General features: G+C 34.3%; 3 protein-coding genes and 1 long non-coding RNA gene across 6 annotated transcripts; 3 read left to right on the top strand and 1 right to left on the bottom strand.

Annotated features, from left to right (window-relative positions):
- Window positions 1–1066: 1066 nt before the first annotated feature.
- LOC118054698 (deoxyhypusine synthase) lies at window positions 1067–4602 on the top strand. 3 transcript variants are annotated; one of them, XM_035066368.2, is made up of 7 exons: window positions 1067–1480; window positions 1639–1806; window positions 2288–2506; window positions 2966–3052; window positions 3563–3668; window positions 3754–3989; window positions 4207–4602. In XM_035066368.2, exons 1-7 carry the CDS (start codon window positions 1286–1288, stop codon window positions 4297–4299), a joined length of 1104 nt encoding a protein of 367 aa, XP_034922259.1. In that variant the 5' UTR covers window positions 1067–1285; the 3' UTR covers window positions 4300–4602. The 3 variants fall into 3 exon arrangements, with proteins under 3 accessions (XP_034922259.1, XP_034922261.1, XP_034922260.1); XM_035066370.2 differs by having other exon boundaries at window positions 1339–1480; window positions 1643–1806; window positions 2278–2506; XM_035066369.2 differs by having other exon boundaries at window positions 1339–1480; window positions 1643–1806.
- On the bottom strand, window positions 4400–5841 carry LOC118054699 (uncharacterized). Its single transcript, XR_004688540.2, has 2 exons — window positions 5631–5841; window positions 4400–5515 (listed from the first exon to the last, which is right to left on the bottom strand). It is a non-coding gene; the product is annotated as an uncharacterized lncRNA (long non-coding RNA).
- Window positions 5842–11504: 5663 nt separating this feature from the next.
- LOC118054701 (methionine gamma-lyase) lies at window positions 11505–13762 on the top strand. The gene is made up of 3 exons (XM_035066372.2): window positions 11505–11906; window positions 11999–12400; window positions 13020–13762. The coding sequence occupies exons 1-3, from the start codon at window positions 11612–11614 to the stop codon at window positions 13574–13576; spliced, it is 1254 nt and encodes a 417-aa protein (XP_034922263.1). The 5' UTR covers window positions 11505–11611; the 3' UTR covers window positions 13577–13762.
- Window positions 13763–16149: 2387 nt separating this feature from the next.
- LOC118054700 (methionine gamma-lyase) lies at window positions 16150–18340 on the top strand. Its single transcript, XM_035066371.2, has 3 exons — window positions 16150–16590; window positions 16685–17086; window positions 17574–18340. The coding sequence occupies exons 1-3, from the start codon at window positions 16296–16298 to the stop codon at window positions 18128–18130; spliced, it is 1254 nt and encodes a 417-aa protein (XP_034922262.1). The 5' UTR covers window positions 16150–16295; the 3' UTR covers window positions 18131–18340.
- The last annotated feature ends 6322 nt before the right edge of the window (window positions 18341–24662 follow it).

The following is a 24662-nucleotide window of genomic DNA, read 5'->3' on the forward strand; positions in this document are numbered from 1 at the left end:
ATTGAATTCAAATCTAATTTAATTCAATTTAACAGTTAATTTAATTACAAACATATACAAAATTAAATATACATTGCATATACATCTCTCAACAAAATCAAATCTCTAAACAAATTACAAAATCATGTATCGCAATTAAATGAATATACATGATAATTTTTTTTAAATCAAGATACATGTAACAAAACCTAATTTTCATCCATCCAAATAATCAAACATGTCAGATTTTTAGATATCATCACTGCAAGCTCTTAATTACTTCTGTTTTATTACATTATAATAGTTGTAATCATGATATATTGATTATGATGGCTAAAAATATAAATGCTAAATTTTCCGACATTATAAATTTATCACATTTTTTCATTTTGAAAAATAACTATTTTTTTTGTCAATGATCCGATCTAGATATATCCATGAGACAAATCTCTTCTTCCTAAGGCACGCTAGATTGATACATTCAAAACAATTTCTTCATATTCCAACTATCATCCTCAAGAAATTCATATTAAGAAAAAATTATATTATTTTAATAAATATATATAAAAAAAACGTCATTTTTACCCTGTGAATTTGTCATTGAGAAGTCACTAGCTTGACAATATTTTATCAAAACTATTCATTTAATCCCTATTTCATAAAAAAAAAAAAAAAAGATAACATAAATTCATAAAAGTACTAAGATACAAGAAAACGGGCACAAAAGGACTAAAATAAAACAGATATAAGAATAGGAATTAAATTAAATATATAGTTTCTAAAACTACAATAACCAACTTATCAGTTTGGTTAAATTATAGGACTGAGTTACAATTAACACAACTCCTTTATGCATTGATATTAAACTTGACCCGGCCAGTCGGGTCCACCTATAAAAAAAATTAATTTAAAATTGACCCGATTATTTTGGCGAATTAACTTGCTACCTGATAAAAAGCTCGTGGCCTTTTTTTTTTAACAAACGGGTTAATTCACCCGATTTGTGACCCGAGACTCACACCCGCTCTACCCGAGTCGGGCATAATAGCCACGCCTTCTAAGTACCAAAATTGGAGGGTTCAAGCTTTAAAGCAGAGAGCCTAAGTTGTAATTAACACTCAAAAGCAGAAGCGGCAGGCAGCCCTTAGCATAGCAAGCAGCCAACCATTCTATACGCTTGACGGTCTCTCTTACATTACATAGAACCTGATTCTGCCAAAAAGCAAGGCATCAAGTTAAAGCACTTTGCAAACAGGTGTACTTCTGTCTGAACTGGGTTGCATTCTTTTTTGCCTGTCATAAACCCATGGAGGAGAATTTGCTATCATCAGTACGGTCCACAGTGTTTAAAGATTCAGAAGGTCTTGATGGGAAATGCATTAAGATTGAAGGATATGATTTTAATCAAGGAGTGAACTACTCTAAGCTTCTCAAATCCATGGTCTCTACCGGGTTTCAAGCTTCCAACCTTGGAGATGCCATTCAAGCTGTTAATAACATGGTTAGTAAGTTAATCTCGTTTCTTTAAAACCCTAGGATTTTTTTTCTTTTGGGCTCTTTTGTTTTGGTGTTTTTGGATGATTCTATGTCTTTTTGTGTTTGATTTTGATACCCAATTAGTTGATTTAGTGAGTTTTTTTTTTTTTTTTTGGAATGAAGCTAGACTGGAGGCTTGCTGATGAAGAGATAACAGAAGATTGTAGTGATGAGGAGAGGGAGTTGGCCTATAGAGAGTCTGTGAGATGCAAACTGTTCTTGGGTTTTACATCAAATCTTGTTTCTTCAGGTGTTAGAGATACAATTCGATATCTTGTTCAGCATCATATGGTGAGTTAATTTCATGGTTTGATATTGATTGATATATTCATTGTCTTGTGTTTGATGGAATGGCTTGAAGATGTTTATGTGGAAACTGTGCCAGCATAAATACAAAGCATTTAAAATCTCCCCTTTAATTGGATATGCTGGATGCCCTGTAACAAAAAATATTGCCTATTGGTTTTCTCCTTGTTGGTGGTATTGGAAATCTTTAAACTTTAGAGCTGTTCGCTTCAGATGTTTGCATTATTCTAACTATTTGGGCTTGTTTTATGAGAAAGTATATATAGAGGTCAGGTACTTGTGAAACCTATGATCATCTTAATGTCATTTATAAAAATTTTAAGGTTTCTGAATCAATGGGTTGCATCAATTCACTGTTGTTTGGCTGTAACCTGTAAAAAATTTTAAGCTGTCCACCCTCTTGATTGTATTCTTGCCTTTCATCTCAAATTGGTTTATGCATGCCTTATTTGTAAGATGACTGCAGGTTGATGTAGTGGTTACAACGGCGGGTGGCATAGAAGAAGATCTTATAAAATGCCTGGCACCAACATACAAAGGTGACTTCTCTCTCCCTGGGGCTCAATTACGATCAAAAGGGCTGAATCGAATTGGTAACTTGTTGGTACCTAATGACAACTACTGCAAATTTGAGGATTGGATCATTCCAATCTTTGACCAAATGTTGAAGGAACAAATTGAAGAGGTATTTCTCTCATAGTCACAACAACTATGTTTCTGTGCTTCTTACTAATGGTTTGGGCCTGCCACTGCCTCAAAATCAGCGCCTGAGTTTGAGGAATGTCTACTGAGTTTTTTTTATCCTTTTCCCCATCCATTATTTTCTCTGACAAACATGCTGTCAAAAGTGGTACTTTTAGATATTTTAACTGATCTGACATGTTGACATACCAGCAAATAAAAGCCACATCTGCACTATATTAGCAGATATCTAAATCTGAACTGATTTGGTTGGTTTTAAAGAGTTGAGACACCAAACTTAGAAAAAAGTTAAGTGGCAGTACTTGATTCATCAATTGCTTTTTTTCCCTCCTGGTAAAATTGATTGCTAAAATCTAAATATACTAATTTAGGATTTACTCATTTGATTTACTTTAGAAGAAAGCTCCATCATCCTTATCACTTCTTCTTTTGGGCATTGCAGAATTTCACCTGGACACCTTCTAAATTAATAGCTCGCTTGGGGAAAGAAATAAATAATGAGAGTTCATACCTTTATTGGGCATATAAGGTAACTGATTTATCCACTCTCAGCTGACATGGTTCATTTATATGAGAATTATTTTCGTGAAATTTATTCAAACTATTGTTGCCTATTTGGTTGTTTCATCTGCTATTCTTGTTTTTTCATTCTATTTCTACAATAATTGTGTTACGTGTATTTGTTACACGTGCCACGTTGATGACAAACATATGGTTGCTGTGGATGGAGTTCTAGTTTTCACATAGTAGATGGTACATCGTTATGTGTCCCCCTATTTGTATTGACAGTGAAATTTGTGGTTCTTTTGTGAATCTTAGTTAAATAACAATAAAATATCACAACTCTTAGGTTTTGATCTGTCAATCAAACCAATTGCTCCTTCGCAGTGTGGGATGAGGTGATAAAGACATGACAATTACACTATCTAATAAGGAACACTGGAAAATCTGATATGTTATTCTTTTTGATGTTATTAATTCTATGAGAACAATGGCATTAACATTTTTGTGAGTTGATGTTGCTTTTTATGTTTTTCAGAACGACATTCCAGTATTCTGTCCAGGCTTAACCGATGGTTCTCTAGGGGACATGCTATACTTTCATTCCTTCCGCAGCCCTGGTCTAATTGTTGACATAGTTCAAGGTTCCTGTTTGCTTCTGCAATGTGATTTTTTTCATGATAAATATAATATGAGATACAAACCCTATAAAAGATACTTTTTGAACAGATATTAGAGCCATGAATGGTGAAGCTGTCCACGCAAGTCCCAGAAAAACTGGTATCATCATTCTTGGAGGTGGGCTTCCTAAGCATCATATATGCAATGCCAATATGATGCGTAACGGTGCAGATTATGCTGTATTCATCAATACAGCACAAGAATTTGATGGGAGTGATTCTGGAGCTCATCCTGATGAGGCTGTCTCGTGGGGGAAAATACGAGGTTCTGCTAAAACTGTTAAGGTATGGATTACTTTCTCTTTATCCCTCCTTTTGCCTGTGCCCTGTCAGGTTATCAATGCCCCTTGCAGATTTCACAATTAGCTACGAGCATCATACTTCTGTGCATTATTTCCTTTTCGTGTAGGAGTTGTGAGATTCCATTGCAGTTTCCTCTTCTAATGATATTCTGTTTTCAGTGCAATAATAATTCTTCTCCCGTCTTGTTGGATTTAACCAGGTCCACTGTGATGCAACTATTGCTTTTCCTCTCCTAGTTGCTGAAACATTTGCCCCTAGGAGGAACAGATTCTGCAGCAGTACTCAAAGCTAGGGCTGTGTGCAATTCTTGGCCAGAAAATTGATTCATTTTTATTTGTATTATGACTGAACGATCCCCATGATGTGTAGTGGGCTCCATTGATGCCAGAAACTTCTTTTTTTTTTTTTTTCTTTTCTCAGAATTAAGGGATCCGACAGAAGACACTGCACTCAGCCTCAAACAATTGTTGCCTCTACTGGGAGTAGCATATAACCAATTGAATTGCGCTCCTCCTAGCAGCGAGTCTCAGTTGCGTTATTTATTGTAATTAGCGCAACCAACTAAATTATGCTAGTTCCCAAATTTATTGACTGATATTCTCAAAAGAAAAACTCGTATATGCTGTTGGAACCATATCTTTAGAAAATGTACTAGATATAGAAAGATTAATCATGCCGGTTGGTTACTCAGTGCCCTGTCATCGCTTGTGTTCACCGAGAGATGAGTAACATGGTCAAAGTGTGAAGACGATGCTCGGAACATTCAGAGTCAGGCTAATTTTAGAAAAAAAGAACTAGGTAGCGGTCACGGTAAACCTGGCACAAAGCTCAACAAATTGAGAGAACCTCCACCATCCCCTGACCTTCCCAGATTACCCAGCGAGCTTCCATCAGTATTAACTCCGACGATTCCATAAGCAGGACAACTCCATGACACCAACTGGGACTGCTTGCTTTCTAAAGGAGACTCGCAATCCCCGAAGGCCACATTACAGTTAGCAAATATCCGTCGTATGCTCCATAATTGAGATTGTCAATTAACAACCTTCCCTTCAATAGTAAACTTAGCCAAATTTCCGAGCAAGAAAATAGAAAACAACGCATGCTGTCCCGTTCTGCATGTTGAAACATACTCTCCATTAACCAATCATACCCTTTACCAAAGAAGCTAGGCATGATCGACCCGCCAGGATAATGAAGCCAGATATCCTTAGCCCACACAAAGTCACGAAGACCACGAACAGCTTTAGCAAATAGCATCTTAACAAATGGTAATGGAGTTGATGGTTACTATTAGAACAAATACTGAAATGTGGTTGCTCGTTCTTCATCGCCAGGCAAAGAGAGATTTGTCCGAGCTCCATCCATGCGACGCTAAAACTCCATTTTGAGAATGCTTTTTTCATAACTTTACCTCAATATGCTTTTAGTTGGGAAAAACTAAGTGAAATTATGTTACGATCTTTTCTCTAATCTTTAAGCAAAGAACATTTGAAGAGCTTCCATACCTGTTAAAAAGAAAAACCAAGAGAGGCATAAAATGATTTTTCACGAAAAGGACGAGAGAGAAATGAAAACTTCTACCAAGAACCAAAAAAAAAAAAAAAAAAAACCCTCTCTCACCCTAAAGCATGTGAAAATGATCAAGCAAATAAAGCATGTATTCAAAGCAAGGTTACAAGTGATGAAGCTTCTCTCAGCAAGAATCAAATCCAAGCATGATCAAGCATCCAAATTAAGCGATGATCAAGCATGTGAAAAAAGTTTAACATAAAGACATTTGGAATAAATTTAAAGAAAGGGCCCATGGAAATCTTTTGTCTTCCTTGGCATTTGAGTTGTAAAAGAAAAAAGAGAAAGGATTGTGACATTTGACTGATTCTATGTACCAATAGCACCTTAAAAAAAATATCCAAAGCTTTGTTGCAAATTCAAATCTTAATCAGAGGATTTGAAATTGTGAATTATATTCTAAGATAGTATTTATTAATTGAATTATTTTTATAACAAGATTTCTTGTAGTTTATTCCACATTCTAAAGTTAGCAGTAGTAAATCTTGAAATCTCATATTCATAAGGTTTTTTTCATAGTAATAGAAACTAATCTCGGGATTGATCTAAAATAAAGTTTGGATCATAAGGTGGAGGTTCAACAAAAAAAAATAATAATAATAAATAAAACAACGAGAAAAAAAATCCAACTCAAGTTCTGACTCAATTTTTTAGGAACAAGTCTCTCCTTCCTTTTTTTATTAAAACCAAACTAAGTTCGGGTTTAGGAATAATTAAGATCCGGAATAATTTCTTAATTATGACTTGAAAGAAAAAGGAGTTAATTAGACGAATAAATTGGTTTGAAAGTGGAGAAAAAAGATAGATGCAGTGGAAAACGGGTGCCCACATCCATGTTTTTATTGTATATTTTATTTTCATCTCAATATAATAATTTAATCCCAGCAAAAAAGAAAATTGAATTTTGAGTCCTGAGAGGAAATTGCTTCTTGACCCGTTAGACTTGTTCAAGTCTATGTTTTACGCTAGCACCTCCCCATTCATACCTTCACTCAGTAGACTCCTCGTCAGTATCCCATTCAAACATCCACTTAGTAGACTACCAATCACTATCCATTTCTCTTAGGTCCATCCATATTTTGTGTTTTAAATTTTTAAATATAATTATTTGTATTATAAATATAATTATTTTTATTATAATTAAAAGTATTAATATTAAAAATAGTATTATTTGTGTTATAAATATCATTGTTTTTATTATAATTAATATTATTAATAAAAAAATTAAAAAAATTATTATCAATATTAAAAAACAATTATAGATTTGATTTGTAGGGTAAAATAACAATTCATCATCATCATCATCATCATCATCATCATCACCATCATTATCATTAATAAATTTTAAAAAATATTATTGTTATTGAAGAAAAACCATACATTTGATTTGAATATAAAAACTTGAGCCAAGAGAGTTTAATATTATTTTTAATACTATAAATATTATTAAATTTCAATAAATATTATTATTATATAAAAAAATAGAATTGATTTAAAGGGTAAAATCAATTATTATTATTATTATTAACTTGGGTCAGACATCTCCTAGAAAACCTAAGAAACTTGGGGCTGGAAAGGAACACCTCACTCAAGTTGCTTGGGTGTGGTAGGAGCACAGACCTAAATCAATTGGATCTTACAGGACTATGGTCCTTAATCAGGACCTAAGGCTAATGGGTAATGATACCACTACCCAAAGTTAATGGATCCTGCGTTAGAACTCAATTCTTTAGGGTTTTGCATAAGGACCCAGGTAATTTTGGTACGGTGTCCGAAACCAATTTTCTCATGTTTAACATCAGTACCCAGTATAGTTGGGTTAGCTCTCTAATGGGTTCTAACGTCACGACCCAAGGCAAATGGGTCATCGATATGACCCAATTCTCTTGGATCCGCGCCAAGACCCAAAGTTCTTGGGTTTTTAAATAAAATTGTTTGTATTATAAATATTATAATTTTTTATTATAATTAAAAGTATTAATATCAAAAATATTATTATTTGTATTATAAATATTATTATTTTTATTGTAATTAATATTATTAATAAAGTAATTCATAAATTTGATAAAAAATATTATCAATATTGAAAAACATTAACCACAAACTTGATTTGAAGGTAAAGTAAAATTAAAAATTATTATTATTATTATTATCATTAATAAATTTAGAAACACTATTATTATTATTATTAAAGAAAAACTATAAATTTTTTAAAGATTAAAAAATATACAAATTTAAACAAATAAGTTAAATATTATTATTAATATTATTTTTAGATCCGGTCTTACAGTCATACCTAACATTTTTTAGTCTTAGATTTTTATAATATTTTTTATAAAAATAAAAATAAACCTGCGGTGTATCTCGCACATTGATCACCATCACCAGACGGGTGGACTAGCATGTTCTGTGTGAAAGATAGCGGTAAGTCCCATTTTGTTTCCTATTATAATCATATAAAGACCAAACAAAATCTTCTCTAACATTAATATACAAGTCACGAGTTCGGAAGAGTTCCTAGGACGATTAATCTCTAGGATAATTAGTTATGGATGGAAAAAATGTTAACGTTGAGATCGAGTACAAGAAAAAAGTTCCAGATGAAGCTTTGGCATTTCACCAGGGCTGGTCAGATTTTCCGTGGGATACGTCGGGACTTTTGAGCAGAAATGGAGCCAATTCACCGGTGCATATTCGGAAATGTAATTCTGGGTTTTTTTCCGGCAAGCTCGGACCTTCGGTTTCAATCTGTCCTGCGAAAATTAAACAATCACTCTCATGTTTATGCCTGCCTTGCATGTTATAGCATTTCAGATCTCATGAGAGATATGAATTGAGACGATAATTCTCAAATGCATAATTATAATAAAGGGATAATGATATATTATTGAAGCGTATGAAGTTTCATATTTCACACTGAGTATCTCAGCTTTAATATTTATCGATCATCCGTTATAACAATACACTCAAGTGTCTCGGCGTATGTTAATTTGTTGAATTATTCATTAAATGATGACATGAAAACTAAATCTTATAAAATAAAATAAAACGTTTCTTCTAAAACATTGTGAGTGTGAAATCGGAGTTATAAAAATTGCTTCTTGACTCAGTTTATGAAATAATATACCTAAAGTGACATAAACCCTAATCTGTAAGGTTTTATATTTCACATCATGTTTTAATGCATATGTCAGTAAATTCATGGCGTACATTCATTAAGGTATTTGACTGTGTTGTTATTGATATCTGAACAACTTAATTAATAAAAACTAAAGTTAAAACATCCATCTATATAAATGAAAGAAATTTAGACACTTAATACATCAATTTTCATGAGAAAAAAAAAAAACCCTAGACACCATTATCTCAACACACAATAAATAAAAAGAATTCAATGGGTTTGACTAGATTGTGAGTAAACATTAGTTTTAGCTTGATGTCAAAGGGAAAAAAAAAACCTCTCTCACACTAAGGGCTTCTTCTAAGTCAAGCTTCCCTCAGGGATCAAGATCCTCAGCAAATAAAGCATGTATTCAAAGCAAGGTTACAAGTGATCAAGCTTCTCTCGGCAAGAATCAAATCCAAGCATGATCAAGCATCCAAATTAAGCGATGGTCAAGCATTCAAGCATGTGAAAAAAGTTTAGCATAAAGACATTTGGAATAAATTTAAAGCAAGGGCCCATGGAAATGTTTTGTCTTCCTTAGCATTTGAGTTGTAAAAGAAAAAAGAGAAAGGATTGTGACATCTGACTGATTCTATGTACCAATAGCACCTTAAGAAAAAAATCCAAAGCTTTGATGCAAATTCCAATTTTAATCAGAGGATTTGAAATTGTGAATTATATTCTAAGATAGTATTTATTAATTGAATTATTTTTATAACAAGATTTCTTGTAGTTTATTCCACATTCTAAAGTTAGTAGTAGTACATCTTGAAATCTCATATTCATAAGGTTTTTTTCATAGTAATAGAAACTAATCTCGGGATTGATCTAAAATAAAGTTTGGATCATAAGGTGGAGCAAAAAAAAATAAAACAACGAGAAAAAAAAAAAAAAAGCCAACTCAAGTTCTGACTCAATTTTATAAGAACAAGTCTCTCCTTCCTTTATTTTTTTTTTATTAAAACCAAACTAAGTTCGGGTTTAGGAATAATTAAGATCCAGAATAATTTCTTCATTATGACTTGAAAGAAAAAGGAGTTAATTAGACGAATAAATTGGTTTGAAAGTGGAGAAAAAAGATAGATGTAGTGAAAAACGTGCGCCCACATCCATATTTTTATTGTATATTTTATTTTCATCTCAATATAATAATTTAATCCCTGCAAAAAAGAAAATTGAGAAGAAGCTCAGTTCTTACGCTTTGAAGATTCGATAGGTAGAGTAAAGCATAACGCTAGCCTTCCGTGATCCCAGTCGCTTTCGATCTTTCAGAATTTTGAGTCCCGAGAGGAAATTGCTTCTTGACCCGTTAGACTTGTTCAAGTCTATGTTTTACGCTAGCACCTCCCCATCCATACCTTTACTCAGTAGACTCCTCGTCAGTATCCCATTCAAACATCCACTTAGTAGACTACCAATCACTATCCATTTCCCTCAAGTCCATCCATATTTTGTGTTTTAAATTTTTAAATATAATTATTTGTATAATAAATATTATTTTTTTTATTATAATTACAAGTATTTATATCAAAAATACTATTATTTTTATTATAAATATCATTGTTTTTATTATAATTATAAATATTAATAAAAAAATTAAAAAATATATTATCAATATTAAAAAACAATCATAAATTTGATTTGAAGGGTAATATAACAAATTATTATTATCATCATCATCGCCATCATCATCATTATCATTATTAAATTTAAATATATATATTATTATAATTGAAGAAAAACCATACATTTGATTTGAAGATAAAAACTAGAGCCAAGAGAGTTTAATATTATTTTTAATATTATAAATATTATTAAATTCATTAATATTATTACTATAAAAAAACATAGATTTGATTTGAAAAGTAAAATCAATTATTATTATTATTATTATTATTATTATTAACTTGGGTCAGACATCCTCTTGAAGACCCAAGAAACTTGGGGTTGGAAAAAAATACCTTACTCAAGTTGTTTGGGTGTGGTAGAAAAGCAGACTCAAATCAATTGGGTCTTACAGGACTATGGATCCTTAATCAGAACCTAAGGCTAATGGGTCCTGACACCACTACCCAAAGTTAATGAATCCTGCTTTAGAACTCAATTCTTTTAGGTCCTGCATCAGGACTTAGGTCGTTTTGGTATAGCGTCTGGATCCAATTTTCTTGTGTTCAACAATAGAACCCAATATACTTGGATCAACCGTCTAATGGGTCCTGACATCATAATCCAAGGCAAATGGGTATTGACATGACCCAACTCTCTTGAGTCTGTGTGAAGAACAAAGTTCTTGGGTTTCTAAATATAATTGTTTGTATTATAAATACTATTATTTCTATTATAATTAATATTATTAATAAAATAATTCATAAATTTGGAAAAAAATATTATCAATATTAAAAAATAACCACAAACTTGATTTGAAGGTAAAATAAAATTAAAAATTATTATTATTATTATTATCATTATTATCATCATCATTAATAAATTTAGAAACACTATTATTATTATTGAAGAAAAAATATATTTTTTTAAAAGATTAAAAAATATACAAATTTAAATAGATAAATTAAATATTATTATAAATATTATTTTTGGATCCAGTGTTATAGTTAGACCCAACACTTTTGAATCTTATATTTTTATAATATTTTTTATAAAAATAAAATAAACCTGCGGTATATCACGCACCTTGATCATCACAAGACGGGTGGACTTGCATGTTCTGTGTGAAAGATAGCGGTAAGTCCCATTTTGTTACCTATTATAATCATATAAAGACCCAACAAAATCTTCTCGAACATTAATATACAAGTCACGAGTTCGGAAGAGTTCCTAGGACGATTAATCTCTAGGATAATTAGTTATGGATGGAAAAACTGCTAACGTTGAGATCGAGTCCAAGAAAGAAGTTCCAGCTGAAGCTTTGGCTGCCGCTCGGCATGAGCTAGGTGAACATAATGGTATTAACATGTCCATCGAGGCCTCTAATACCTTCACCTTCAAGGATTCCGATGCCATGAACCGTGCGTTCCTCGGCGAGGTCGGTCCCAAGACCGGGATCTACATCTATAGCCGTCACTTAAACCCCACCACATTAAACCTTGGCCGTCAGATTGCTGCCATGGAAGGAACTGAGACTGCCTATTGCACTGCTAGTGGTAAGCGTTATTTATTTCTTTGATTTGATGGATCGGAGCGATGCATAGTGGTCTTAAAGTTACAAGTATCGTTACTGACTCTTTGTTTGCAGGTATGTCTGCGATATCATCAGTGTTCCTGCAGCTTTGCAACACTGGTGGGCATGTGGTGGCAGCGAAGACTATATATGGTGGAACTCACGCCATGTTAACCCATTTCTTACCACAGAAATGCAACATAACAACAACGTTTGTGGACATTGTTGATCTCGAGGAGGTTGATAAAGCAATGATCGAAGGAAAGACCAGTGTGTTGTACCTTGAACCCATCTCGAACCCAACTTTGATTGTCGCAAACATCCCTGAATTGAGCAAATTAGCACATGCAAAAGGGGTCAAGGTGGTGGTGGACAATACTTTTTCTCCAATGATTCTCTCCCCCGCAAAGCTTGGGGCAGATGTGGTTGTGCATAGCATCTCCAAGTATATTAGTGGTGAAGCTGATATTATCGCAGGTACTCTTTAATAGTTTACTTTGTTTGTTTTTGTGTTTTAAAATATTTTTATAAAAATTTAAATTGTTTTTATTTTTTTATTAATTTCAAATTAATATATTTTTAGTATTTTTAAATTATTTGATGTGCTGATGTCAAAAATAATTTTTTAAAAATAATTTTTTTAATATGTATTTTAACATAAAAAATTATTTAAAAAATAACCACAACCACGTTATCAAACAAGACTGTAGTGAAATTATAAATTTTTTATTATTAGAAAAAAAAAAAAAAAAAGCATAGGATTTCTCATTTTAACAACACGATTAAAGGGTGGACCCTTAGGACAAAATGGATTTATGGAATTGAAACCTCATCAATTGATTCACAAAATCTCTAAAAAATTATTGTTTTCAGAAATTCTAATTGATTCGAAGGTATCTAGCTGATTTTCGTGGTTTAAATTGATGGGGATGGCAAGAGTTTTTTCTTTTCTTAATCTAACCAGTGGGTCTTATCTTGACTGGAGTGCATAGAAAAGTATGATTCTCGGATTATATTGGAATGTCTATCCACAGTCTTAAAGACGTGCGAAACAAAGAGAGAGAAAGTACTCTAATGCTTTCATGGAATTTCGTAGGTGCGGTTTGTGGGCCTGCTGATATAGTGGACCAAATGAGAGACCTTCACGGAGGGCCTTTGATGTTTCTTGGCCCAACAATGAATCCCAAGCTAGCCTTCGAGATATCGGGGAGAATCCCTCACCTGAGCATGAGGATGAAGAAACATTGCAAACGAGCAATGAAGTATGTCACCAAGATGAAGGAACTGGACCCTAACCTAGATGTCTTATACCCCGGGCTTAAAGAGCATCCACAGCACAGTCTCCTGAAGTCCATGTCTAATAAGGATTATGGATTCGGTGGCGTTTTCTGCATTGACATGAAAACTGAAGGAAGGGCCTGTCGCTTGATGGACAAATTGCAAAACAACACCAAATTTGGGTTCATGGGCGTTAGCTTCGGCTATTATGAGACCCTCATGACTTGCTCTTCCAGGAGCACTAATAGTATGATGAACAGCAAGGAAAAGGAAAGTGCCGGCATTTCACCAGGGCTGGTCAGATTTTCCGTGGGATACGTCGGGACTTTTGAGCAGAAATGGAGCCAATTCACCAAGGCATATTCGGAAATGTAATTCTGGGTTTTTTCCCGGCAAGCTCAGACCTTCGGTTTCAATCTATCCTGCGAAAATTAAACAACCACTCTCATGTTTATGCCTGCCTTGCATGTTATAGCATTTCAGATCTCATGAGAGATATGAATTGAGACGATAATTCTCAAATGCATAATTATAATAAAGGGATAATGATATATTATTGAAGCGTATGAAGTTTCATATTTCTCACTTAGTATCTCAGCTTTAATATTTATCGATCATCCGTTATAACAATACACTCAACTACTCAAGTGTCTCGGCGTATGTTAATTTGTTGAATTATTCATTAAATGATGACATGAAAACTAAAATCTTATAAAATTAAAAAAACGTTTCTTCTAAAACATTGTGAGTGTGAAATCGGAGTTATAAAAATTGCTTCTTGACTCAGTTTATGACATAATATACCTAAAGTGACATAAACCCTAATCTGTAAGGTTTTATATTTCATATCATGTTTTAATGCATATGTCAGTAAATTCATAGCGTGCATTCATTAAGGTATTTGACTGTGTTGTTATTGATATCTGAACAACTTAATTAATAAAAACTAAAGTTAAAACATCAATCTATATAAATAAAAGAAATTTAGACAATTAATGCATCAATTTTCACAATTTTCACGAGAACAAAAACCCTAGACACCATTATCTCAACACACAATAAATAAAAAGAATTCAATGGGTTTGACTAGATTGTGAGTAAACATTAATTAGTTTTAGCTTGATGTCAAAGGAAAAAAAACCTCTCTCACACTAAGGGCTTCTTTTAAGTCAAGTTTCCCTCAGGGATCAAGATCCTCAGCAAATAAAGCATGTATTCAAAGCAAGGTTATAAGTGATCAAGCTTCTCTCGGCAAGAATCAAATCCAAGCATGATCAAGCATCCAAATTAAGCGATGATCAAGCATGTGAAAAAAGTTTGGCATAAAGACATTTGGAATAAATTTAAAGCAAGGGCCCATGGAGATTTTTTTTTATGTAAATAGTACTATTACATACATATGGTATTAGAAAGTGAGAAGAGAGGCTAGTCTTCCTTAGCATGTGAGTTGCAAAAGAAAAAAAAGGAGTTAATTAGACGAAAAAAAGGCTAGAATTTTAAAGCATTTGATGCTAGTCCTCCATTATTTTTTATTAAAACCAAACTAAGTTCAGGTTTAAGAATAATTAAGATCCGGAATAATTTCTTAATTATGACTTGAAAGAAATTAAAAGGAGTTAATTAGACGAATAAATTGTTTTGAAAGTGGAGGTAGATGCAGTTGAAAACGGGTGCCCACATCCATGTTTTTATTGTATATTTTATTTTCATCTCAATATAATAATTTAATCCCAGCAAAAAAAGAAAATTGTTTTACGCCAGCACCCCATTCATACTTCTACTCAGTAGCCTACCGGTCAACGAATGAGACCTGAATATTCAAAGTCAATGTAATTTTGAGTCCCAAGTGTTAGTTTCCACATCTTCTTTTTTGACTGGAGAGGAGGTACGTTGGCAATCGTAGAGGCGAGAATACAGGAATACTTTTGCTAAATAGTTGAGATTTATATACATAATTATGTATTAATTACCAATGATTTATTAATTAGTATGCATTTAATCACATTTTTATATATTTATAAATCATATAGTTATCAATTGATCCCAGCATGATAAATTACTTAATAGTTTATTAAGTAGAATTGACTGTTAAGAGTGTAATATTTTTGCTACTCGGAACATTAATACCTAAACTACCCCTTAACATTTATCTTCAGTACACTCACAAGTATTTGACAGTCCACAAAGAGACGTGATAATGCGGATAGGTTTTTGGGATGTGTATCGAACCTTCGATTCAAGTAGGGCAAGTTGGCAAGGTTCCGTGGAGGGATTTTATTGAAAAAAAGTTTATTGTTTGCAGCCAAAACCAAAGTCTTCAGCCATTGAAAGTGATCAAGTTGATCGTATTATAGATTGACACCTAGAATTAATTAGGTAAAGCAGCTAGTCAACAAATATGTAGTTAACCCATTTAAGCTAATTTAATAAAAGTTTTAGAAACTAAGAGGAGCTTATATCATTAACAAAAAAAAAAAATTAAAAGAGATAAGAATTTTATTGTATTTCTATTCACAAAATATTATTTATTATAATAAAATTTTTTTCGTAATATATATTTTTTTATTTCAATTATATCCTTTAATATTAATTATTTTTTATGTTTTTTTTTAATTGAGTTTTTTTTTTAATTTTATCTTTTAACCTAGGTTAACTATAATTATTTTTTAATTATTTTTTTAATTTCTTCATTAAATATTAAAAAAAATTCAGCTTCCTTTAGATTTTTATATTTATTATAAAAATATTAATAATCTCTTTATATTTTTTTTATTAAAAAAATATCAATAAGTACAAAAGATGAAGCGTTCCCTGCTCTCCAGTCAAAGGTCGCTGTATCTGGTTCCCCAATTCAATGAACTAGAGGATCATGAGTGCTCATAGGTCAGCTGTTTTGAACTTTGACTGACTATATCACCTTCATAAGAAGGATGGACGTGCAGGTTTCTGTGTAAAAGATAGCGGTAACGTATCCCATTTTGTTTCCGCTCATAATCATATAAAGACCGAACAAAGTCTTTTCTAACATTAATATACAAATCACGAGTTCAGGTGAGTTCCGAGGAGGATTAATCTCTACGAGAATTAGTTAATTATGGATAGAAAAACTGTTAACGTTGAGATTGAGTCCAAGAAAGAAGTTCCAGCTGAAGCTTTGGCTGCCGCCCGGCATGAGCTAGGTGAACATAATGGTATTAACATGTCCATCGAGGCCTCTAATACCTTCACCTTCAAGGATTCCGATGCCATGAACCGTGCGTTCCTCGGCGAGGTCGGTCCCAAGACCGGGATTTACATCTATAGCCGTCACTTAAACCCCACCATATTAAACCTTGGCCGTCAGATCGCTGCCATGGAAGGAACTGAGACTGCCTATTGCACTGCTAGTGGTAAGATTTATTTATTTCTTTGATTTGATGGATCGGAGCGATGTACATGGAGGGCTTAAAGTTACGAGTATTGTTACCGACTCTTCGTTTTCAGGTATGTCTGCGATATCATCAGTGTTCCTGCAGCTTTGCAACACTGGTGGGCATGTGGTGGCAGCGAAGACTCTCTATGGTGGAAGTCACGCCTTGTTAACCCATTTCTTACCACAGAAATGCAACATAACAACAACGTTTGTGGACATTGTTGATCTCGAGGAGGTTGATAAAGCAATGATCGAAGGAAAGACCAGCGTGTTGTACTTTGAATCCATCTCGAACCCAACTTTGATTGTCGCAAACATCCCTGAATTGAGCAAAATAGCACACGCAAAAGGGGTCAAGGTGGTGGTGGACAATACTTTTGCTCCAATGATTCTCTCCCCGGCAAAGCTTGGGGCAGATGTGGTTGTGCATAGCATCTCCAAGTATATTAGTGGTGAAGCTGATATTATTGCAGGTACTCTTTAATAGCTTTAATTCCGTGGTGGAATTACATGCTTTTTGATGATTTGATATTTCCTTACAGTTAGAAAAAAAAAATATATATATGCGCAGGATTTCTCATTTTAACAACACGATTAAAGGTGCACCCTTAGGACATAATGGATTTATGGAATTGAAACTTCATCAATTGATTCACAGAATCTCTTAAAATTCTTGTTTTCAGAAATTGTAATTGATTTTAAAGTTCCTAGCTGATTTTCGTGGTTTAACTTGATGGAGATGGCAAGAGCAAGGGTTTTTTATTTTCTTTATCTAAACTAGTGGTTGGGGGGGATAGCTTGGAATTGGGAACTGACAAGCATGAACAGGAACTCTTATCTTGAATGGAGGGCATAGAAAAGTATGATTCTTGGATTATTATTAGAATGCCTATCCACAGTCTTAAAGATGTGTGAAAGAAAGGGAAAAAAGTATTCTAATGCTTTCATGGAAATTCATAGGTGCTGTTTGTGGGCCTGCTGATATAGTGGACCAAATGAGAGACCCTCATGAAGGGCCTTTCATGCTTCTTGGCCCAACAATGAATCCCAAGCTAGCCTTCGAGATATCAGGGAGAATCCCTCACCTGAGCATGAGGATGAAGAAGCATTGCAAACGAGCAATGAAGTATGTCACCAAGATGAAGGAACTGGACCCTAACCTAGATGTCTTATACCCAGGGCTTAAAGAGCATCCACAGCACAGTCTCTTGAAGTCCATGTCTAATAAGGATTATGGATTCGGTGGGGTTTTCTGCATTGACATGAAAACTGAAGGAAGGGCCTATCGCTTGATGGACAAATTGCAAAACAACTCCAAATTTGGGTTCATGGGCGTTAGCTTGGGCTATTACGAGACCCTCATGTCTTGCTCTTCCAGTAGCACTAATAGCATGTTGGACACCAAGGAAAAGGAAAGAGCCGGCATTTCACCGGGGCTGGTTAGATTTTCCGTCGGATACGTAGGGACTTTTGAGCAGAAATGGAGCCAGTTCACAAGGGCATATTCAGAAATGTAATTCTGGGCTTTTTCCGGCAAGCTCAGAGCTTCGGTTTCAATCTATCCTGCGAAAATTAAACAATCACTCTCATGTTTATGCCTGCCTCTCATGTTATAGCATTTCATGTCTCATGAGAGATATGAATTGAGACGATAATCTTCAAATGCATAATTATCATAAAGGGATAATAATATATTAATTAAGCGTATGCAGTTTTAACTTTCACAATGAGTATCTCAGCTTTAATTACAATACGCACCTCAGGTGTCTCGTTTTATTTTGGTAGGGATTTGTTGAATTATCCATTAAATGATGACATGAGAACTAAAATCTTATAAAAAAGGTGGTCAACGTTATGATCATGAAAATCATGAAATATTGGTTCAGTTTTACAAAGTTTAAAAGGCATTTCTTCTAAAACATTGTGAGTATGAAATCGGAGGTGTCAAAATTGCTTCTTGACTCTATTTATGACATAATTATATACCTAAAGTGACATAAACCCTAATATTCTTGTAAGGTTTCATGCATATGTCAGTAAATTCATAGCATATATTCATTGAGGTATTTGACTGTGTTGTTATTGATATCTGAACAACTTAACTAATAAAAAGGGGTAAAGGGGGTGGTGGACAATACTTTTGCTCCAATGATTCTCTCCCCGGCAAAGCTTGGGGCAGATGTGGTTGTGCATAGTATCTCCAAGTATATTAACGGTGAAGCTGATATTATTGCAGGTATTTTTAACAGCTTTAATTCCGTTGTGGAATTACAAGTTGATAAAAAAAAAAAAAAAAAAACATGCATATGATTTCTCATTTTACCATAATTAATCCATAATTATTAAAAATTATTTAATAAAAAAGACAGAAATAATAAAAAAATATTTTTATCAGATCAGACACAATTCTTTTTATTTTTTCTATATTTATAGTATATGCATTATAACAAATTTCATCCTAGAGACTTCATTAATAGATTCACGAAATCTCTTAAAATTCTTGCTTGTTGATGAAGTGTTAAAATCGAATGTATTTATAAAATAGTTTTTTAATTGTTTTGTTAAATAGTACTTTCTTTCTCCAATGGTAAGGTAAATTTTCTTGTTGAATGCTTATACATGCAAAAAAAAAAAAAAAAAATCCTCTTTTCTGATGTTTAAGGATCTTTGATGGTAAAATTAATAATTTTATAGAAAAAATAAGTGATAAATATATTTAAAAAGTTTCAAATTCTAAAGTTTAAGTTGTTTTGCTTTGAATTTGTATATTTTTAATGTAAGAAAAACTTGTCTTTTACTTTGAAGTTCAAGTGATATTTATAGCTTTTGAACCTTGTTTTTTTCTTTTTTTTATAGAGGGGCTAAAGAGTAATTTTATTATGACAATAATTATGCTGGACAAATATCTCTTATATAAACATTAATAAGTATTAATAAAAAAAATAATATATTTTTCACAAGTATTAATGAATATATAAAACAAAAAGACTCAATACATGTTTTTGAAATTAAAAAATAAACCAAGACAAATTTCTGGAGAGTTAGGTTCAGATAGTGAATATAAGTCCACAAAAAAATATTAAGCATGCAATATAAGCCCATAAAAAATATTTGGAAATGGGCAAAAATTTTAGAGCACATGAACATTATGGATTTGGGGCTAAAAAAAAGTTCTTTATCCATCACGTGCTTTCAGAAAATTTAATTGATTGTAAACTTTCTAAGCTGATTTTCGTGGTTTAACTTTAACTTGATGGGGTAGACAATCATATTTTCTTTTCTTTTCTTTTTCTAACGAGTGGTTGATTTGGGATTGCTTGGAATTGGAAACCGTCGACCATAATGGAGCGCATAGAAAAGCCATGATTCTTGGCTTCATTTTTATTACTTAATTATTATTGGAATGTCTACCCACGGTCTTAAAGACGTGTGGAAAGTCTTCTAATGCGTTAATGGAATTTCGTAGGTGCTGTTTGTTGGCCTGCTGATATCGTAGACCAAATGAGAGACCATCATCAAGGGCCTTTGATGCTTCTTGGTCCAACAATGAATCCCAAGTTAGCCTTCGAAATGTCAGGGAGAATCCCTCCCTTGTGCATGAGAATGAAGAAACATTGCAAACGAGTGATGGAATTTACTATAACTACACCTTATCATCAGTGTTTTATTATAGCGTGAGTTATTATGTATTGTAATTGCTTTCATTATAAATTATATTATTCTAAACTGTAACACGGGTGCTGTAGAATATGAGTATTTTTATTGTAGATTGTATTGTTTGGTTGGGGCATGGTAAGGCTGCAACTTGCATGCCATATGCTTCTGGTTGGAGGCATGCCCCTTGAGGCTGGAGCCACCTAGCTCTATTCTTCTTCCAATAAAACCCTTCATCTGCAATGGCTTAGCTATGTGTTCAGCTTTAATCCCTTACTCTATTCTTTTCACTATGCGTACAACATCATAGAAATGCTGAGTTAAGCTACCCATTAAATGCTCATAATATGATGCCTTTAAGGTATTGGCAAACAAATTTACCATCTCTGTTTCTATTAAAGGGGGTTGGACATGCATTGTCTCATCCCTCCACCTTTGTGCATAGGCCCTTACGGACTCTTGGCTCCTTTTCTCTATTGACATTAGACTTGTTCGATCAGGAGCAATTTCCAAGTTAAACTTGTACTGCTTAAGGAAAGCTTCCACCAAGTCTCTCCAGCTCCTGATCCTAGCACTATCTAACCTCATGTACCATCTCAAAGCGGATCCTGCGAGGCTATCCTGATAGAAATAAATTAACAGTTTATCATCGCGGATTACTTCTGTCATTTTATTATAGTAGGATCGAAGGTGAGTGTTTGGGCATTCCGAACCGGTGTACTTGATGAATTCTGGTATCCTAAAATCTTTTGGCACCACGATGTTTAGTACCAGACATACTTCAGCGACTCGCATAGGGTCAAACCAGTCATTACCCTCAACTACCCTTAATCTTTCTTCCAAAGCCAAGAGCTTGTCCTGGTCCATGAAACTGGGAGACCTATTATCCGGGGTTCCCTCCGCTGTTAAGTTAATAATGATTGGAGCATGATGTTGCTACCCAATTTTTGACCCATGTTTTTGATATATTTTCAAAAAATCCAAAAATAGAGAAAAACAATGAAAATCCAAAAAAAATATGTTTTTTTTTAATATATTTTCATCATTTTAGCATTTTCAACGTCGTCTAAAAAAAGAATTTAAATTGTTAAAAGATTTTCAAACGTGTTCGACTTTTCACGCGTCATTTTTAAATTATTGATTTTCCGCATTTGAGTCGACGTTGATATTGCTCGTTTCAAAAAATACAAAAAAATAAGAAAAATCAAAATTTACAAAAAAAAAGAAGTTGAGGGACCAAGTTGAAAAACCTAGCAACATTTTGCCTATAAATACTGGTTTCCTCAACACATTCAAGGGGGGAGGTTAATTTGGGGACATTGAGAAAAAACACAAAACCCTAAAACCCAATTTTTTCTCTCCACTCAAAAACAACTGGCCGGCGGCGCCTCCCCCTACTGATTTTGAATTTTTGTTTCTCGGGGTCCTTGGATTTTACTCTCCCATAACCAGAGAGCCAAGGACCCCCACCATCGGAGTCCCACATTTGACCCACACGGTTCACCATCTTCATCTCTTTCTCCCACAGCCGTACCTACCAAAAAAATCACAGCCGCCGGCCAGGACCTTTTTTTTCCTTCCCCATTTTTCCTCCACCACGGCCAAACACCCCCCCACCTTCTGATTTTTCTTCTCCAACCGGCCGCCAGGACAGCCCCTCTTCTTCTCTCCCGGTCGCTCCTTTCCTAACCAGAGAACCGGCCACCGTTGATCTCTCTCCCTCATCCCCACGGATGCGGCCAATATCCTCTCCCTCTCCAACGGTGGTTTCCTTTTCCTTCTCCGGCTCCCCTGTGAACCAGCCCCCTCCCCTGATTTGATTCTTTTTCCCTTCTCACAGCCGACCCCCAATAGCCCCCGCTGCTCACCATCTTCTTCCTCTCTCTCTCGCCGGCCAGCCTTCCACAGCAGCACCCAATCTCCTCAGCACCGCCACCGATCTCCCCACAACTGAAGAACCCAGCGACGAGAAGCAGCTCCACCGAACCGGAGATCCGCCACCAGCTTGGGGGACGCCGTCTGACCTTCCCAGCAGGAATCCCATTCACCGGCTTCTTTCATCGAAGAACCCAGCTCGCCCGGACCGCATCGGAGCCTCCAGCAGCAGCTCTTTGGACACACGCCGGCCATCCGAAGCAGAGGAGAAGGTGATGAAATCCTTCACAACAGAAGCAGCGCCGGAGGAGGAGAGAACTGAAATGATTTGAAAACCGTAACCAAAAAGACCCAAAAAAAACAGATCTGAAAAACAAAGAAAAAGAATTAAAATCGACTGCTGTGTTGTTCCCTTTTTTTTGTTCTGCAGGTCATCGTCGGCGTTGGGAGGCTGAGAAGAAGCCGATCCCCCCTGCTGCTGCGTTTTCTCGTGGAGGCGCGTGAACCCACGCGCCGCCAGTGGCGGTGGCGCGTGGGAAGACGCGCCGCCACTGATTCTCTGCACCTGAAGCCTCCCAGCACTGTTCCCGTGTACTGTTCCTGCATGTTCTAGAAGCCTTAGGATGTTTTAGGGGTTGTTTAGTAATTTTAGAATTGTTTAAAGTAATTTTTGTTTAGTTTTGAGTTTTTGTAATTTGTATTTTTGTAAATATTGGATGTAAAAGAAAAGAAAAGAAAAGAAAAAGAAAAGAAAGAGAAAATAATAATAAAAAAGGGGTTGTGTGTGTTGGTGTATTTTTATTTATTTATTTTGTATTTGTATTTGTATTGTGGATGTAAAAGAAAAGAAAAAGAAACAAAAAATAGTAAAAGTGAATGTAGGTGTTTGTATGTGTTTTATTTTTTTATTTTTTATTTATATATATTTTATTTTTTAATGATAAAATTGCAGATATCAAAAGAAGAATTTAATATTTTGATTGGATCACGGTTAAGAATTATTAACTTATACGTAAGTAATATTTCTAATTTCCGATGAAAAGACAATTATTAAAACTTCTTTAACACATCAAATTCGTGAAGCAGCTTACCTCAGGTAGGGTGTGTTAGGGGTGCTGATACCTTCCCTAACCACAACCAGTCCCTTACCAGCGAATCTCTGACAAGACCAGTACATCAGGTTTCCTAGTAGCCCTCAATAAATTACTAGGTGGCGACTCCAACGAACCAATTCAAAGCAAGCGTAACAAACGAGATTTAAATCGCCAGCCGATGCCGCGCGCTGATCGCTGATTTTTTCGGGGTGCGACATATGAGTTGGTTGGATAGGGGTGATAGGCACAAAATGTTGTTCATTGGCCGAGTTTGCCCCCTGGTTTTGAAATGCTTGAGGGATGTGAGCTGCTGGCGCTCCTTCAGGTGGTTGTGCTGATGTTCTCTCCCCATTCTTAGCTCTTAGAAGTTGCTCGAGTAGGTCGGTCAGTTGAACAACTTCGTTTTTTACAGATTCCAACTCAGTCTGATAATGTGACTCTAAGTGTGCTCTTTCTTCGTTCTCCATCCTTAATCTGGACCAGGTGTGGTGGACTTTAAATGTGGGACCTATGTTTCACGATCTGGAATGCATATGATAATTAAAAACAACATGCTTGATGAAAATATGAGGCACATGTGATGTGTATTTTTTAGGAGCTGATTCATTACTTTTGCAATCCTTTTGCTAAGTTCTTATCATAACAGCTTACTAAAACAAAAAATGATTTCATCTCAAGAGCCTGTATTGATGAGTTTAACATTATTAATCTTGATGCAAATGAAAGTAAGATATACATTCTAAGGACAAGCTCTATTTATTAAGTGAGAATTGGTAGGTTTGATCACTAGGAACCCTAACTGGTCTCAGAGATCGGGTACTTGGACTGGTTGCATAAAGAGAAGGTATTAGCACCCCAAATGCGACTTACCTAAGGTAAGTTGCATTGTTTGATTGTCTGATAAAAAACTAAGGTGTTATCCTATTTCAATTGTTGGTCTATTTACGGCTCAAGAAAAGTCCTCCTCAATAAGAAGGTCCTTATCTTATCGGGTAAAATCATAACCGTTCTAACGTCTATATAAAACTAAATTTTTAATATCAAGAATACGTTTTACATATAAATTTATAATCCCCAATACTAAAAGAATACAAAAAGATTTTTTTAAAATTTTTAAAATATTAGCCTAGTTCTCGTGGTTTTAACAAACTTGTTGTTAAAGCCAAAATGCATGCTAATACACATATTTCTTGAAATTTCTTTTGTTATAGGAAAAAATGATGTGATGATTTTTTTTTTTTTGGAGAGACTAGGTCGTATGTACTAAAACAAAAAATATATTTTTTGATGTCTTGATGAAAACCGGGTATTTTAATACTGGATTTCTATCTTTACGGTATAAAAATTACAAGCCAATATTAAGCAATTTTAATAAAAATATGCAGGAAAATCAACTATATTTTTTAAAGGATTTTTCAGAATTTTT

Source organism: Populus alba, chromosome 3, assembly GCF_005239225.2.
Source record: "Populus alba chromosome 3, ASM523922v2, whole genome shotgun sequence".
NCBI lineage: Eukaryota > Viridiplantae > Streptophyta > Magnoliopsida > Malpighiales > Salicaceae > Populus > Populus alba.